Here is a 17216-nt window from a genome sequence, read left to right on the forward strand (position 1 = left end):
CATGCTCAGAAAGGTTATGCAGTGTCTGAGCAGAAGAAAGGGACTGTGTAGCCTTGGGATGACAAACTGACACTGCACTAGGATTTTGGAAAGAGTGGAAGGATGCAGTACCTGCAAACTTATATGTGTGCATAATTTAAGGAAACTCATGAGTTTTGGTACTTTGTTATTCAAATATCTCAACTGTGTCACGTTTAGACACAACATCCCATTTATCTTGGCACAACTCAAACCTCTAAATTGTCCCTGTCTTTTCAACCTCCTCACAGGAACTTTACTTACAGCTTTGTTAAAACATGAAGTAGCCAAGAAACTGCTGTACAAACAAACACCAGCCCAGGTGAAGGCTTAGCCCTGGGGCAGGGTGTGGGGGCAGCCTGCAGAGCTGCCTCCAGCTGTCACTGCCCTGCAGCACCCACTCCCTCTTCCACTGCTGCAGAGCTGGTGTGACATGTGCAATTCTCAGATATGCTGAGAGCACACGGAATCCACACTGGTGAGCATATCCTACTGGTGCCATTTACTCAATGTTGTGAGCTCCCCCCTTCAGCCCAAATTTAACCATCCTGCAATAAATGCTGCTAAGGGGAAGGTGATGACCTCAGTCTCTCACACGGACAGCAAAGGGCACAGTGCAGCTCTCCACACAGTGACCCTGCTTTTCATCACTTTCATGTCACACAAGTGGCAAAGGCACTGAAGTCAGCAGTATTTCATGGTGTTTCCCTCTGCTCTCCCTCTCTGCCCTGAATTTTGTCCTGTTCAGTGGAGACTGGCTCATTTCACTTCAAAAAACTAGGGCAGAAGAAGAAAATGATGACAGGCACACATGTTAACAAGAAAACACCAGCTGCTAACATGGCTCACCTACCAGTCTGCTTGAACCACAGCAAGCCTGAAAATGAGGCAGGGGTTTATTTTTAACATCTGTGTCACATCTCTTTGCCTTTTAAAGAGCGTTCTTCTGCTGCTTGGGCCCCTTATCTGCTCCTTGGCACTTCAGTGAGCTGGTCCAGCAGCTCTCCCTGAGCTGTGCCCAGGAGCCTGAGAGCTGGAGTGTCCCTCCACTGCCTCAGCAAGTGCTGTGCACTCTGCCAGAGTAATGCTCTAACAAATATGCACACATGGAAACAGCAGAAGAGCTTCACAGTGTCCACAGATGCATGCATAGCAGCACACCAAGTTTCACTTCTATTTCTCTGGGCTCCAGATTGCAGAGAGTATATTATGTGTGTTAAGCACAAAACTTAATTAAGTTTTAATTTTTTTTAAAATATAAGATACTAATAGAAAGCTTTTTATTACCTCGATAAAATATCCTTAGGCTAGGAGATCCTATCTAGGAGTCAAAATAAAATTTTAATCCTCCCATTCAAACTGCCACACAAACTGTGATGAAAGGACGCAGCATTGGGAAATAAAAAACTTGCTGATCAAATTATCCTCCATCTTCCATTCAGCTTCCTACACCAGTATCCTGTTTCCTTTTTAACAGCCAACAATGCTTTTCTATTTCCTTATGTGATTCCCCTAAAATGCTATCATGTCAGACCTAAAAGCAATGCTTCTTAGTCACTAAAGGAACTCTAATTTTTGTTATGGTTTATAGAAGATCTTTGACATCTACCTGTAAATAGTGACACTGTACACTCTAAAAGCCTGCTTTGTGGTTCATCATGAAACGGCTGCTCTGCACAGAGAGCCTGCAATCCTTTTAGTTTAGTCAGACTGACCTTGTGACCAAGTGGCAGCTGGGGGACAGGGACCACAGAGTCCACTTCTGAGTGCCATGGACTGCATGCAGTGCCAACTTTTGAGTTTATCTTGTCTATCTTTTCATATAGCAGATAAAAAATTACTTAGTAAGACAGTGCTTTATTACTGAAAGCTGTGAACTTTTTAATAATCATATTTTCCAAACCAGAGAAGCTGGTGCTACTAAACTCGTCATTTGACAAGAAAAGACAGCTCTAGGAAAGAATTTTCTTTGTTTCAGAAAACTCTACACTAACGGTTGGTGGTTATTACACTGAAGGCTCCTGCATAGCACAATTTTTTTTACAAGATACAAGTGAATCAGTTGGTTTAGATACGCTGACATTTGTAACGGCTTTAAAAACTGAAAATGAAAATACTTCCAAGTACATGAAGGTTTCCCTAGGAGTACTTCTGAAAAAAATATACTACATCTAGTTTTGCCTTCCTGGGTCAAAACTCAAAAGTCCTATGAGAGAATTTTTGTCCCAGGCAAGGTAAGCAAGACCAGTACCATTTGCGCAGAGCTGTACCAACGTGCCTGGTGAAACAAATAAAATTCAGGTCCCCTGCATATGTCAGGTCAGAGCTAGCTGACCCATGCCTCTGTTGCTGTATAAACAGCAGGGTGAGCCCCAGCACAGTCAGCCTTACCTTATTGTAGTACTGCACCTGAACCGAGTGCCACTGCCCGTCGCTGACCCCGCCCGCAATGAACGGCGCCACGGTCGTGGTTGTCTCCCCTGCAAAAACAGGCAGAAGGGAAAATGAGACACCATTACTGCAAGAAACACAGAGAAACTCTCACTGGGCACAGGATGCAGCCACCTTGCTTCATCAGGGAGGAGTTTGGGTTTGTCCTGCAAGACAATAAATATCCCCAGTTTCATGGAGTTACTCTGGTGCACAAAAACCAGCTGCTGGCACATTTGGGTGAATTATTTGGTTGTTTTTTATCATGCTTCTGCAAAGTGTGGTAGCAGATGCATTGGGTAGATACAGCTATTGCTGAAGTGATCAGATGAGGCAGAAATGTACATGAATTTTTCTGCATTTTTGCCAAAAGCACCCTTTGACAATTTTTTTAGTATGTTGAGTATTGTGATGGGGTATTTTGTCAGGGAAGGGAAGCACTCACTGTTAGAGCTGAGAAAGTGAAATCCAAAAGTACTCTAGTATAAAACCCATGGTAACTGCGGGCTCAGTAAAATTTTACCAGTGATTAATGAAATTATTGGCAGCCTTTCAGTGTTTATATTTGAAAGCAAGACTTTGCCATTGCAATTGGAAAGCTGAAGCTTTTAAGCCAGGACAGTCAGCAGACCCAGCTCAGTAACCAGGCATATCTGTTTCAAGGTAGCAGCAAAATAAACATTCATGTTGAAAGTACACAATAAGCCTGGCACAGAGAAGGGATTGCTCATTTTTTTCCTTTTTTTTTTTAATAGTTAGAAAATTCTACATAATAAACCACAGGAAAAATAACTCCCCCTGTAAACTAACAAAGCTCATAGTATTGTCAAGCTTAAAATGTACTACCCACTCTGTATTTGCAACAAATACCTAAGTCAAGTATTATTCTTGTGTCCCCTACTCTTCTTTAACTCCCATCCCATATATTTCTGTTATTTAAACAATGCATATTTCAGCTTAGCATGTATGACATCCTTCTGTGATGATTTTTATCATTTAGTGATAAAATCTATACAAATAATTGGGCTTTTTATTCAGCTATCGAATGTCTGCAGAAGGAAGATCACTGTTCTGCAATCCTTTTGCTCTGCTTTCTTAGAAAAAGTTGTTGCGACACGTAACACAGTGAGATCAGGTGTCCAAAACTTGTACTGTTCATTAAAAGCCACTTAAAACTATAAAACATAAACCATTCTCCTTCCAAAGAAAATACCATTTGTAATCTGCAGGACCAGACCTGCTCTCAGGTGCAGCAGTGCAAATCTAAATTTAGTTTCATGTATCTTAAAGGAGTTCCTTCACATTTAAATGCATATAAGTGCAAGCAGAATTTATTTTTTCCCATTCATCCTCAGGGTACCTTCCAAGCAATTTGATTCAAGTTTAGACAGGCGAAGCAGAGCTACAGAAGAAAGCCCATCTCTCTGCAGCATGTTATTTCCTTACACTGATCCATTCAAAAACCTGCCTTAAAATCTAATTTGGGCAACTTTGAGGTAATAAAGGGGAAATGTAACTGGATATCTTCAACCCAAAGGGCCCACATATGCACTCAGCATTGCTGGGAAATCAGTGGGGTCACACAGGATTTACCATGGGGTCTGAGGGCAGCAGCCATCCCTGGTGATGAGTGTGCAACAGCAATGTAGGCTGTGCTTCTGCTTCTATGGCTTTACTGCTTGCAATGTCTCACTTTCCACAGAAATAAAACAGGACTTGACTGGAGCCCACACGTGTGTCCTGAATGCAGATAATGGGAAATAGCAGGATTATTTCCTGAACTACGTGCCCTATACAGAGGCACAAACATCTCACTTGACCTACACATAACTCCACTTGCTTTACAGGACAACAGCCCTTTCCAGATATTTGTTTCAGTCTCAGTAGAAATACCTTAAACCTGTGACAACCAGAGTTTGTCTGCACTACTGAGATTTCGTTAAATCACCAAAGCCTTGCCACCGAAAGCACAGATCTGCTTCTGGGCATATGTCCTGCCTGAACTTTGCTTGTCAGCCCTCCCCTCTCTCTTTTCCTACAAGCACCAAAGTCACTGGCTCAGTCCTAGTGCAGAAAGCAGCCAAAGGTGCCACTTGTTGTTTCCTGGCCCACTGTAGCAAAGAGCATGCAGTTCTCCTCAATTCATTGTTGTTTATGGTTTCTTCTAAGAGGAGGTGCTTCTCCAGGGCAGAAATGCATTCTAGAGATAGCACTGCTCCTCCCCAGTCCCTAATGAATGGCAGGCCATTTTCACTTCTGCTAGCTTTTCTTTTGGCTTGCATAGGTTTTTAGGATAACATTTATGCACCTCTGATGGTGTAGTGTAAAAACGCATAAACACACAACATTTATCACAGTATGATAAAATGGAGTCTCATTTAAATTTAAGCAAACATTGGCATGTTGGAGGCCAACATTCAGGCTAGTGCCAATCTTTTATAGTAGTCATAAACTCTGGCTTTTATAACTGATATGTTGACAAGCTCCTGCCTACGACAGTGAGTGTAATCACCACAAACCGCTACAATCTGGAGTACACCCGGCATCAGCTGTTTACTGTGCAATGTCAGCCAGTAAATTAATGAGGCAGCAAATAGCCATATAAAATCACTGAAGTGCATTTCCAAATGGCTTGAGAGGATCTCCTGACTTCAGGCAGGAACACTCGACTCAAGTGAAAGCTCACCTGCAGAGAAGGTGAGCTGGATCTGCTCCTCAATGATCTCCAAGGCAATGAAGTCGTGCTTCTCGTTGAAACGCCCGTTGTAGAGGAGGAGAGCGTTCCTCTCCCTGGTTGCAAACCTAGAACACAGAGACATGGAGCTGGTTTGTGCTTAACAGCTTATGGATTAAAGACTGACGGTCAGGTCACCCAGAAGAAAGAAGGCATTGTGTTTAGTGGATAAACAAGCCTTTGAATCAATCTTCAGACAGAAAATTGTAAAACTGAGGAGTCAGCCACAGGATAAATCTACTCTTTCACAATCAACAAGGCAAGCAGATGGAAATTACAGAAATCTACTCTGCAGAGATCTGCTGACCCTCACGAGGGCTATAATTAGGCAGACACAAGATGCAACAGCAGTATCTGACACTTGCCAAACAGTAGCACTTACTACACTCTGCAAACAGTGTGACAGCTAGAAAGCATTCTCACTTCAAAGGGGGGATCCTTGCTGCCTGCTTGCTGTCTAAATGCTGCAGTGTCCTAGGACAGTCATCAACTGATTAAAAAAGCCTGATGGGGGAGTAAGGGGAAAGAAAGATAAGAGTTACTTTAATAATGCCATGTGGAAAATCAGAGTTAGTCAATCGACAGGTCAGTCAGTTGGAAGAAGGAAAATAAACACTCTAATGATTTCACTAGATCAGCACCAACAGGTGCATTTGCGTTTTGTTTTTCTTGTGCTACTAATATGGGATGTATCTTTCTTGCAGAAAAAAGGGCAACCCCCCTTTTAAAAAAGCCTATTTTTTTTTGTCAGCACAGACCATTTTAAAAAAAATTTCTGCTCATCATGAGTATATTTTTTAATTGAATTCTCTTATCTCTGGAGAGTTGCACACAGCTTTCATCTACTCAGAAATGGAAAAAAAATAATTACACTTTACATAAACATTTTTACAAATATTAATATTACATAAAGAGAGAAAAAGAGAGAAACCATGGGAATTTCTTGCATTTCCCAATGGCAATTTAGTCTGATTTTGTATCTTGAACTTCAGGAAATATGCCTGATTTAAATTAACCCACTTTTCCTACAAATGAATGAAACACTGAACACAGCTAATGAAATGAAATCTGTCTTCACAGACACAAGAAGTGACTCCTGTGCCTGTCATATCATGTCTAATAGCAAGACTCTCACGTGATGCAGCAAAACCTGCATTTTGGAGAATGGAAACCAACCAGTATTTTAGAATACCAGGGTTGGTAGTTGAAAGAAAAAGTTTCAAAGACAAAGAATAATTTTTACCAGAAGATGTTCGTCAGACATATGTATGCTGCAGATCACACTGAGTAGAGACCTTTCAGAATCTGAGCTACATGGAAATAGGAAATTTTATTCATATATTTTTAATGTTTTTGAAGGATAATGAATTGTTCTGGTTCAAAAAACAGAAGTCACAAGCTTGATATTTCCTGTAAAATTCAAATTTCAAAGAAAGAATATGCATTATAGTCCCTAAAAATATAAATTAATGTTTTGATTACTTTTAATCGGTTTTGATATACAAATTTATTTCTAGTTTTATCATAGTATAATAATGTACAAGTAAAATGCAAAATAAATTAATTATAACAATACCATTGAAATATATCAAAACATGGATTTAGTTTTCACTTTTCACCATCCAACATTTCATCCAAAGGAATACAGTTCCTGTACAACATTTCCCAAGACTATTTTTTCATTAATAACTGCTTCATCCAAATATTTTGATCACATCTATCCAGAATATATATGAGCAAAGGAAAAGGGAATAATACTAGTGCTGCTTCTTCAGTGGGCAGGAAAATTTAGCCTGGCAGCAATAACAGGATGCTTAGTTCTTTTTGAATATATTTTCTCATATTCTTACAATTTCCTACCATAATTTTAAGTATGAAACCATTATTTATTAAACTATTACATTATTTAGCCATTTTGTATATTTTTTTATCTGTGCTCAGTTCCATTCTTTGCCACTAGTCAAAAGAAACTTTTGTATTATACTTGTTGTTAAAAGCACTACTGCTTTTGAACTTGTCTGGCCGTCACCCAACAGCTGGGGGGGAAAATGCTGTTTTTTAATAGAAGGGATATGTTTCATTTCATGACACAGGAAACAAAAGACTCTCTTTCTTACATAATTTTGCATGAATAATGAGAAAACCTCTCCATTAAGAGCGTCTCTTGGAATGAAGGAGTAGTAAGTGTTGGAATTAAGCAAGGAAGATACATTATATTGGGAGCAGAAAGACATGCATGGTCAGTCTTAAAAAACTTAAAAATCCATTTTACTTGTGAGACTGGACAATGCAAATATTCTGCTCTTTGCTAGGAGTGGGTCACTGAGGCTGAGGGAAGCTGGACACCCTGGGATTTTACAAATGCTCCCAAATCATAAAACATGTAATGGTAAATCATCACCATAAGCAGTCAAACTGCTAACTCTTGCTGATCCTCACATAATGTTCTCCTCCTCCACTGAAGGATAATAAAAGACAAATAAATAGCTAGTGTAAATAAAAGTGAACTTCAGGTATGAAAAGCTAAATGCGTCGCCATTCCAGACAGTGGGGGATGAACCTCACAATGGCCTAGAATTCTTACAGTCACACCAAATGGAGTAAGTAGTGTTGAGCTCATGACTAAATAAGCCACTGTGGTTCTAAAGATGATGAAGAAGCCCTGGTGTAAGGACTACCCTTGTACAGTACTTTGCTATTTCTCAATAACCCCTACACAGGGCATTTGAGTAATATTAACTGAAAGCACCCTACACGTCAAAGCTCTCCTTCCAAAAGCCTGAAAAATGACACCTCATGGCTGAAGGGACAAATCAAGGGTAGTGCAGGCAATTCAAGCTGGCAGCCAGCCCAGACTGCACCTTTGTTTGCTCTCACTGTGGGGCTGACAAATCCAACAGAGCCTTTTGCTCCTCGGTTTTTCTGTGTGCTTAGACCTCATGCTCTGAAATAATCTTCACAGGCACAACTCTCCCTTGCCTTGGCTTGTGTGCAAACCACATCTGTGCTTTCTGATTTAACCAAAATTTCAAGATTCCATAAAATTTTGACTTTAGGATTAAGGCAGATGAAAGATAAAATGGTAGAAATCATAAAATGATAGAATGGTTTGGGTTGGAAGGGACCATAAAGACCATCCAGTTCCAGCCCCCTGCCATGGGCAGGACACCTGCCACTAGACCAGGCTGCTGCAAGTCCCATCCAGCCTGGCCTTGAACATTTACAAGGATGGGGCATTACTTTCTTCTATTAACAGAAGCATTACATGGGGAGTCTCTCTGGGATCTTAGCTCAGGAAAGTAAACTGTGCTAAAGGATAAGACTGAAAAGCATGCTGTAAAAAACTGACCTGGCTCCTGACAGACATGAAACACCAGGTAATGGCTGGGTGCTGGAGGAGACATAGGCCTGAAGCCTGTCTGACCTCCCTGAGCACCTTCTCTGGGCAGATACACACACAGCTCTGCCCTTGCAGCTGCTGTGGTACCTATCAAAAAATCCCCAGCTCTGCTCTTTGGGGTCAGCAGTAACACATTTTGTGTTGTTTACTCAGTCAGCAGTGAGGGAAAACCAAAAGTCAATCCTGACCAGCTAAACCATGTGAAACCTCTCCCCAGAGAAGAGGCATCTGTGCACTTGGAGCTCTGGCTCCGCTCCAAGCAAGCCCTGTGACCCAAGAAGTCTTCTCCAGAAGAGGCATTTTTCCCCAGTGAGGAAGAGCCCTTGCCCATGACTGGCTGCTATCATTGCTCCTCCTTGCACGCCCAGGGGAAAAGTGAGAGCCCAGAAGAAGAACTGCCCAACACGTGGATGTTGGGGCAGATGGGATGGGGATAAGACTAGTGTCTGGGAGCTGGGATGGGACCAGGAGCAGGACCTGGGTGTGAAGACCAGAAGGAGCTAAGTGAGGAACTGGATCAGTTGGGGCTGTCCCAAGCCAAACTCTGGAAAGCAAGAACCTGAGAAGAACCACAATGTGCTCAGCCAAGGCCTGACATGCCCAGGTCCTCTCACAGGTAGGGAAACAGGAGATGGGAAGAGTGCTCCCAAACAAGGAGCACAAATGGATTAGTTCTGAAGCTGGGCTGAAGGTCAGGAAGCCAACGGCCCAGCTAGTGAAAGTGTGAAACCCAGCATTCACCCTGGCACTTCTGCAGCTGAAGGCTGGTGATGGGTGACCAGAGAGGTCCTGGTATCCCTTCTCCCCACACCATCACCCTGTGCTACAACAGGGAAGGTTGTGAGTCAGCAACACAGAAACATCCACAGCAGGGCAGAAAATCAAATACTTTCAAATAACATGCCCTGCTCCCAGGAGTCATTGTCAGAAATCCCTACAGGGACCTTCAGGATCCCTATCAGTACATGACAAACAGTCCAAAGCCAGAGCGAGGAGCCATCAGGCACAGAACCCTTCCCTGCTGGCACTTACATGAGGGAGACGGTGAAGTGGAAGCGCTGCCGCAGCCCCTTGAAGGTGATGAAGGACTGAGGGGGGAAGCTCCGGGTGGTCATCTCGCAGTAGGGCCGCTCGTACTCGCCCGGGGGGCACTCGCACTTGAAGCCCCCGATGAGCAGGTTCACGCAGGTTCCTCCGTTCTTGCACACCCCCGGAGCGCAGCGGCCCGAGCGCGCGTTCACCTCGCAGGACTCTCCTGCAAGGGGACAAGCAGACATCAGAGAAGGTGGCACCTCAGCCCAGCACCAAGCTGTGACACTCAGCTACCCAAGTGGTTCTGCTACAGGTCAAGCTGCTTCCAAACTTTTGCACCTGACCCCCTAAGCAACTGAGGTACAAGCCTGTGATTGCTGGGGGTAAGAATGCCGCATCTTCTTCAAGTCTGAATTTTCAGGGAACTGTGGAATACAATTTGTTGAGCAATCCTCTTGCAAATATCCAACAACACTGGCCTATGGTTTTCAGATTCCTTGGCTGCTTCCAAACTGAGTGACAAATACAGACCTGGTGACAGATCTAGATGGGAGGAGGTAAAAACTCTGCACATTCTCTGTCAACCAAAATACGTGCAAATTGTTTTGGTGTTTCAGTATAGTTGGAAATTTTGTAAAACAGATAAATGGCTGCACTTTGTCTTGAATGGCATCTGGCTTTGCTGCCCATGGTGGCAGCAGAACATGGATGAGCTCATGACAAAGCTCTCAAAATGTCTACAGCAAGAATAAGAAGGATACAGATGACATAGGGATTGCTTCCACCTTTTCCCACACATGCATCCTGCAGGTGATGACAATTTTCTGAACCCTTTGTAGAAGGGCACGTTAACTCTCTACAGAAGTTATGGATTCTGTATGCCACTTGTTAAATTGTTTCATCCCTAAACAATTTGTCTTTATTCATCCCCAAAGCATGTAGTAGGATGTGTTAAATACAATAAACAGAATGCAGTGTCTTGCTTTATATGTATGCCATGGGTTTCTGTCTTGTGCTTGCTCAAAATCTGAGAATGATCCCAATTAAAAAAAATAATGTACAGAGGATAATAATTTTAAAATATCTGCTGCAGCTGGGACAAAAGCAGCTGCTGGATTAATTGTTGTACAGAAAGCCAAACACTGTGTGTGAGTTAATTAGTTAACACTGGTGTTTTGACATGTGTCTTCCTATGGTATGTTCACATCCCACATGTAAAACTGAGTTCAGAGAAACTGGAGGTGGTATATACAGTTGAATTGAACCCAGTAACAGTGTCTGACAAATAAATGTAGAGCAATACTACTCAACACAGCCAGCTGAAGGAATACATTTCTAACACTTCAATGTTTGCATGACCACTGCCACCAGATGATACAATTACATTGGGATGGGCTCTTTACAGTGCTCAGCAACGGGACAAGGGGCAACAGGCACAGACTGAAAAGCAGGAAGCTCCATCTGAGAATGAGAAAAACCTTCTGCCCTTTGAGGATGACAGAGCACTGGAACGGGCTGCCCAGAGAGGCTGTGGAGTCTCTTTCAGTGGAGATATTCAATACTCATCTGGACATGACCCTGTGCAACTTGCTGTGGGTGAGCCTGCTTTAGCAGGGGTTTGGAAGAGCAGAGACCCCTTCCAACCCTGACCATTCCATGGTCCTGTGACTGATCCAAGCACAGCTAAAACTGTGAAAACACATTCCTGTAGGAAAGTAAAAGCAGCAGGAGCTGTGGGCAGTGACTCATTAACAAAGGCAAATTTAAATGGAAAGTTTTGTTCCATTTAGTGCTCCACAGCCCAGCTCCCACAGGTTCCCACGCCAAAGCTGCCCACACTAGGAGGCAGGCTGAAGGTAGCAGTACTGCATCCAGAGCTGGCTCTGCACCTCCTTTCTGTGCCAGGCGGCAAGCTGCCATGCTTTGCAGCTGATTTAGCCACTGCCCCAAGGGCAGTGATCTCTGAGATAAGGCGAGGTGGGCAGCTTTGTGGTTTTGGCTCTCCAGCTTTGCTGCCTTTTTCTTCTTGCATCAACATCACTTGCCTTTCAGACCAGGTATGGCTTAAGCTGCCAAAATGCAGGAGCAAACACAAGACTGCTATGATCAGGAGCCAGGCACACCCCATCCAGGAGGGGCCAGCTCTGGAGGATGGACCTGCTCTGTGCATTACTCTGAACTAATAACCCATATAGCCTTGAGTCCAAACCTGTGCTTAGAGCTTTTCCCCTTCAGCACTCATGTTCCTATATTCTCACTTTATATTAAAGTGAGATGCTGTGAAAATCACTTGAGAAATACTTCCTGTTTCCACTTATCAGCTCTACATATCAGACAATACTTAGAGCTCACAATCAGATATTATGTGAATACACTTTCCTTAATATTTTTAAACACTCTATAATGTGTTTCTTTTGGAAAAAAATGTACATATCATGCAAGACATCCCTCAGTATACTGGATATGGTGCACACATGCATCAGATGTTTTAAGAGGACATTACAGCAAGCACTTGTTGAAGATCTACTGCATAAGCACAGCCCTAATACACGTATCTTGTGTAGCAAAACTCTCAAAAAAGTGAAAAAACAAAATTCCTATAGAAAGAAAACACAGAAGTTTGTTGCTTTAAAAAAAAGTAGTAGGATATTTTGTGAAATAACTCTGACTCACAGAAGAATGAAATCTTCAAGGCTTTCTGGGAATAGAATGATGTATTTTGTAAAAGCAAATAACACGAAGGCTTGAATACACAGAGAGGAAAAGGGTGAGCTAAAAGGAGAGATTCTTGGCATTGCAGCATGCTGTGGAAATGCCATGGCAATACAGAGGTGAAATATAAAAGCCTAAGCTGGAAGTCATTGATGTATTAATTCTGTGATACAACAAGAATGTATAGACCATTTGTTTAGATACCTATACAGGCATAAAACTATTTAAGAGAAAAGCTTACAGAAAAGTTATAATTTTTTTTTACTTATTTTCATTAAGATGTGTAAAGTTCATTAAAATAATATATTTCAAGATTCTTTGTCCTATATTTATTCAGTTGTAGCATCATTGATGTCCCAGTTACTAAAATTATTCTGAATTCTCTTCAGTCTGTAATGTAAATGAGAACTGTATTTAATGCATAGTCTTTGATGTTGAATTTTCATATTTTATGTGTATTTACCAAAATACATTAGAATAGTGGTTTTGAAATCTCAACAGTAAATCCAAGGTGTCACTGTGCTTCGGAGCACAAAGACTACCAAAAAACCTTTTGTTTTTTAAACTTAGAAACCTTAATTACCCTTTCCTCCAAAAGTGCCTGGAATTACTTAGAAACAGAGCATTTTTGCCTTTTGGAGAAGCCATCTGAGCAAGAATTCAAAGCACTGCTTTGATCAGGACCGGCAACAGAAAGCACCTCTGTGTCACTCTTGAGTTTGTCACTTCCAAGGGCAGCCACCTCCCCTTGGACACACCACTGTCCCACTGCTCTGCCCTGCAGGAGTTTTGAGGCACAGCCTAAAACCCATCCTCAAAGCCTGCATGGACTTGAAGGAAGAGCTGGTTGCTGGCTGGAGCCAGAAGGCCCTAAGGGAAGAGCACTGAGGAGCAGGAAAGGAAGGAGCTGCATGCGCCAGCCCTTGGCAATGAAAAGCCCCTGTGTGCCTGCTTGCAGATGAAGGTCGGAGGGCTGGCACGTGCCATCAAAAGGGTGGCCTTACAGTCTGCTAGGAAAAAATAGTACAGAAGAGGGAGAGTTGCTGTGCAGTGGGGGTCAGGAGGGGCTGGGGTGATAAAACCACAGCCCAAATAGCTGTAACAGACAGCTGGGGTCAGTCAGTCTGTGAGACTGGTGATGGCAGCATGGCTCAGCCACTCATCCAGCCTGTGAAACCCTCCTTTGCTCCTCACAGCATTTCCTTGACTAATATAATTTCATTTTTCACACTGGCTTGCATTTTAGGAATCACTGCACAAACAAGTTACACATCACAGCTCTGTGAGATCCAAGCAGTGGATGTGAAGCTCAGCCCCTGCAGCTGCTAAAGCCAAAGCATGCACTCTCAGATAACACGGGCTGAGGCTGCCTGTTATCTGCCAGCAGATTCCTCGGCTTTGAAAAAATTCTGCCCTTGCCAGAAAATGATTTACTGTGACATGGCAGTAGCTGAACTTATAGGCTCCCAATTAATATTGATGACTTTTAAAGCTACTAATCCTCTGGCTTTTCTGCAGCCCTCTAGGTAGTGCTTCCTATTTTTAAAGCCCTTGAGATCAAAACGTCGTAGTTGCTTTGGACACTGCATCCCACTCACAAACATCCTATGTTTAATACATACCTATCCTCTTTGATTTTAGGACTAATGTTACAAAGGTCTTAGTCATAAAGTTCCTGTTAAGTTTATGCAAGTGAGGACACCATGATAGCAGGTGCAAAATAGCAAGAACAGGCAAATACAAAGGCTGGCGAGATTTAGTCTTCCTCTGACCATTAAAGTAATGAAAGTTTAGCTAATAAATGATAAATGGTAATGAAAAAAGAGAAAAAAAAAAGCTTTCTTAAAACTGGGACAATAATCTCCCAATTGCAAATGCCTTGTGAGCTGAACTTTGTGGGTTTCAAGCAACACACTGGTATGCATCAATGAGCTGGTCTTTGCAGAAATCTGACTGTGGTTTTGCTGATAAGTTGTTTGACTTTACAACAACAATGTGAAATGTTTGAAAGCTTGCTGGAAACAAGAAGATGGCATCCAAATACACAAAGAATTCCTCTTCACATCAGTTTACTGCAGTATGTTTGACCAATACACCGGTTTAGGGATTAGTCCTCAAAGTTTTTTACTATTCTCTGATTGTATTCAACTGAAACAGTACATTAAATATATATTTACATGAAGCAGCAAATTTGCACTGATGTTCTTTTTTCATCAGTTTCCCTGGACACAATAATTTTTTACTCACTGTCTGTAATTATTTGAACTGACTCTTTTCTCCTTTCCTCATTCTGCCACTTGCTCCTCTAGACACATATTAATTTTCTCTGTGCTTCCAGTTGCTTTGCCAGAATAAACAGCATGTTGGGAAGCTGATTTAAGCAGCTGACCTAAAATTATATACTTTAAAGTGGAAAGGACAATCCACAAGAATTAAGGCAAAAGGAGAAAGGCAAATAGAAAAACAAGAAATAGAAAAACTAAATTCTTCAAACAATTCCTACTGACCATTTGCCCTAATAAAGAACTAACTACATTAAAAATGTATTTGCTGTCTTGCACATTATGGGAAATCAATCCTCCTTTTCCTCTAGTAATTAAAGCACTACTAACCTTACATGACAATTGGCACCAAAGCGATCAGTGCACTAAGAAAGAAGGAGGTTGTTAAAAACAAATTAGCTGCAGAATCACCTCGGAAATCTCTGCTGGAACAACATACAAAGAGGTTGGGATCTTGAGCTTTAGGGGTGGTTTCACCATAGTACAGACGAGTGGGAGTTACCACAGTCCCCTCCTTTCCCCAAGCATGCTGCGGTTTCCTCCCCCTCCCTTGTGCAGGCATTCATGTAGTCCTGCAGTTGACTGATTTGAAGAGCTAAGATGGCAAAACACATTTCATTTCTTAATTGAAGTGTTAGTGATCTTCAGATTAAGTCCCTTCCAGAATTGATGGGATGAACAGCACACGGGAAGGAGGACCATGCACCCAGGAATTCTTAAAAAGGTTTAACTGTTACGGAAATACAGCTTTAAGCCATTTTAGATGGCTCATGTATGAGTCTAGTGGCTCAATGCCTGCCTTAGGAGAACTGAATCAAAATCTCCAGTAGATACCCACCTCTCTCCACTGATTGTACATGGATGTACTGCCGGAAAACTTGCCTAAAACATAGGTGCAATTCTAATAATAAAAATTAGCACTGGATTTTGTCCATAAAGGGAAGTTCATGGCTCGATAAAGGGAAATTCATGGGGAATCCATGTCCACAAAGGCAAATTCAGTGGCCCTGTGGTGCATGAGTCTACCCTCAGAATATACTGGGAGGTCAGCTTTACCTCCCAGCAAACTGGCAGCAAATGCCAATTACCAATGAAATGTGATACAAACAAACAAACAAACAAACAAACATCTACTGGGTTTATTATAGAAGTTGGAGAGCAGCTACCCAGAAACATCAGCCAGCTCATTCTGAATGATGGAGAAACCAGATCAAATACAAGTTAGAAGCCACTGGTGCACTAGTGACAGAGATTAATTAGGAGACAACTAAATTCATGTACCATTTTACATGAATGACTCAGAAGTGTTATTTGAGTAACAGACATAAAATCTGGGTTCCTTAGAAATCAAGAGCCAAGCCCCTACTGCCACTTCACAGAGGCCATGCAGACTCCGTGTTATTGACACTGATGGTCATGACTTTGTGAGGTTTCTAAATGATACTGCTACTAAACCTTTAAACTTGAAAATACATTTTGGTCTTTTCTTTTACTCATTTGTTTATGTTTTTAGAACTGGGACTGATCTAGGTTAATTAAAATTATCCCAAATCCTCTTATGGGGAGAAACACCAGCTTAGGGTCTATTTTAGAGTTTCCCTCCTTTCTTTTGCTTTCTGCTTCCTTTGCTGCTTTCTGACTTACAAAGTCATATTATGAGAAACAGGTTAAAGTAAAATAATACATAAATACCTACATAGACATACTCCACACATACACACTCAAACTGCTGACCTGCAGTGACAGCTGTCCTGCAGAATTTCAGTTGCTAACCATTCCAGATTTAATATTATGTATTTACAAGAGAGTCACCTGACCTTATAACACTAAGCAAAATAACAGCAAAAACATTCCTGTCACATTATGCATATAGCTTGCCAAGCAGTTCTCTGAGGTGATATGTAGAAATGATTCTATAATAAGATAATCCAGAAATCACCCCTTTATCTCTGGATCTGCTTTAGGTTTTCCATGGGCACAAGCACTAAGCTCTGACTGAGCTGGTGGGAAGAAACTGTGCAGATACCACTGCTCTTTTGGATACAAATACATATCTCTTATACCTCTCCTTTACCATCACACTTCTCCCTTCCCTGTGCTTCTATAAAGTTCCCCCTAGGCCTCCCTGATTACTCACAATTTAGACTTTCAAAAATCATACTCAGCTAAATAAGGATCCTAAGATTTTTAATAATGAGATGCTTTAAAATAATGAACATGAGAAGCTTTTTATTTTATTTCATTTGCCTCTGAAGGTGTGGGTGTCATCTGCTGCCCCAAGGTACATGAGAGCTCTTGGTGGTCAAATTCCAGCCCAAACTGTCTGTTCTGAGGGAGCTCCCATTTCTACTCACACCTCAACAGGATGATGCTACCTGAGCCTTCCTAGTTCCTCTTCCCACCAGGGTCCTCAAGGAAAACCTCTGCACCCTGGCTGCTCTGAACTCCTGCAAGCTCCTGCGAGGAGAAGGAGGACCACCATGAAAATATCCCATGGGCCAAACAGGCAAGGGAGAGGCCAGGACCCCATTCTTCTTCCTTCCCCACTGGAAACCAAGCTAAACTGTGTTTTACAAAAGCAAAAGCAGCAAAAGCAGGTCTCCATGCC

At 42.0% G+C, this 17216-nt stretch overlaps 1 protein-coding gene across 5 annotated transcripts in view; it reads right to left on the reverse strand.

Moving 5' to 3' along the window:
- Positions 1 to 17216, reverse strand: part of CELSR1 (cadherin EGF LAG seven-pass G-type receptor 1) — a 164719-nt gene that overhangs the window by 65956 nt on the left and 81547 nt on the right. For all 5 annotated transcript variants that reach the window (XM_038153112.1, XM_038153111.1, XM_038153108.1 and 2 more), the window contains exons 3-5: positions 9615 to 9837; positions 5135 to 5250; positions 2410 to 2498 (exon numbers count right to left, since the gene is read on the reverse strand). In XM_038153112.1, the coding sequence (XP_038009040.1) occupies positions 2410 to 2498; positions 5135 to 5250; positions 9615 to 9837 (428 nt within the window). The remainder of the gene's footprint in view (positions 1 to 2409; positions 2499 to 5134; positions 5251 to 9614; positions 9838 to 17216) is intronic.

This window comes from Motacilla alba, chromosome 1A (genome assembly GCF_015832195.1).
Source record: "Motacilla alba alba isolate MOTALB_02 chromosome 1A, Motacilla_alba_V1.0_pri, whole genome shotgun sequence".
Taxonomy (NCBI): domain Eukaryota; kingdom Metazoa; phylum Chordata; class Aves; order Passeriformes; family Motacillidae; genus Motacilla; species Motacilla alba.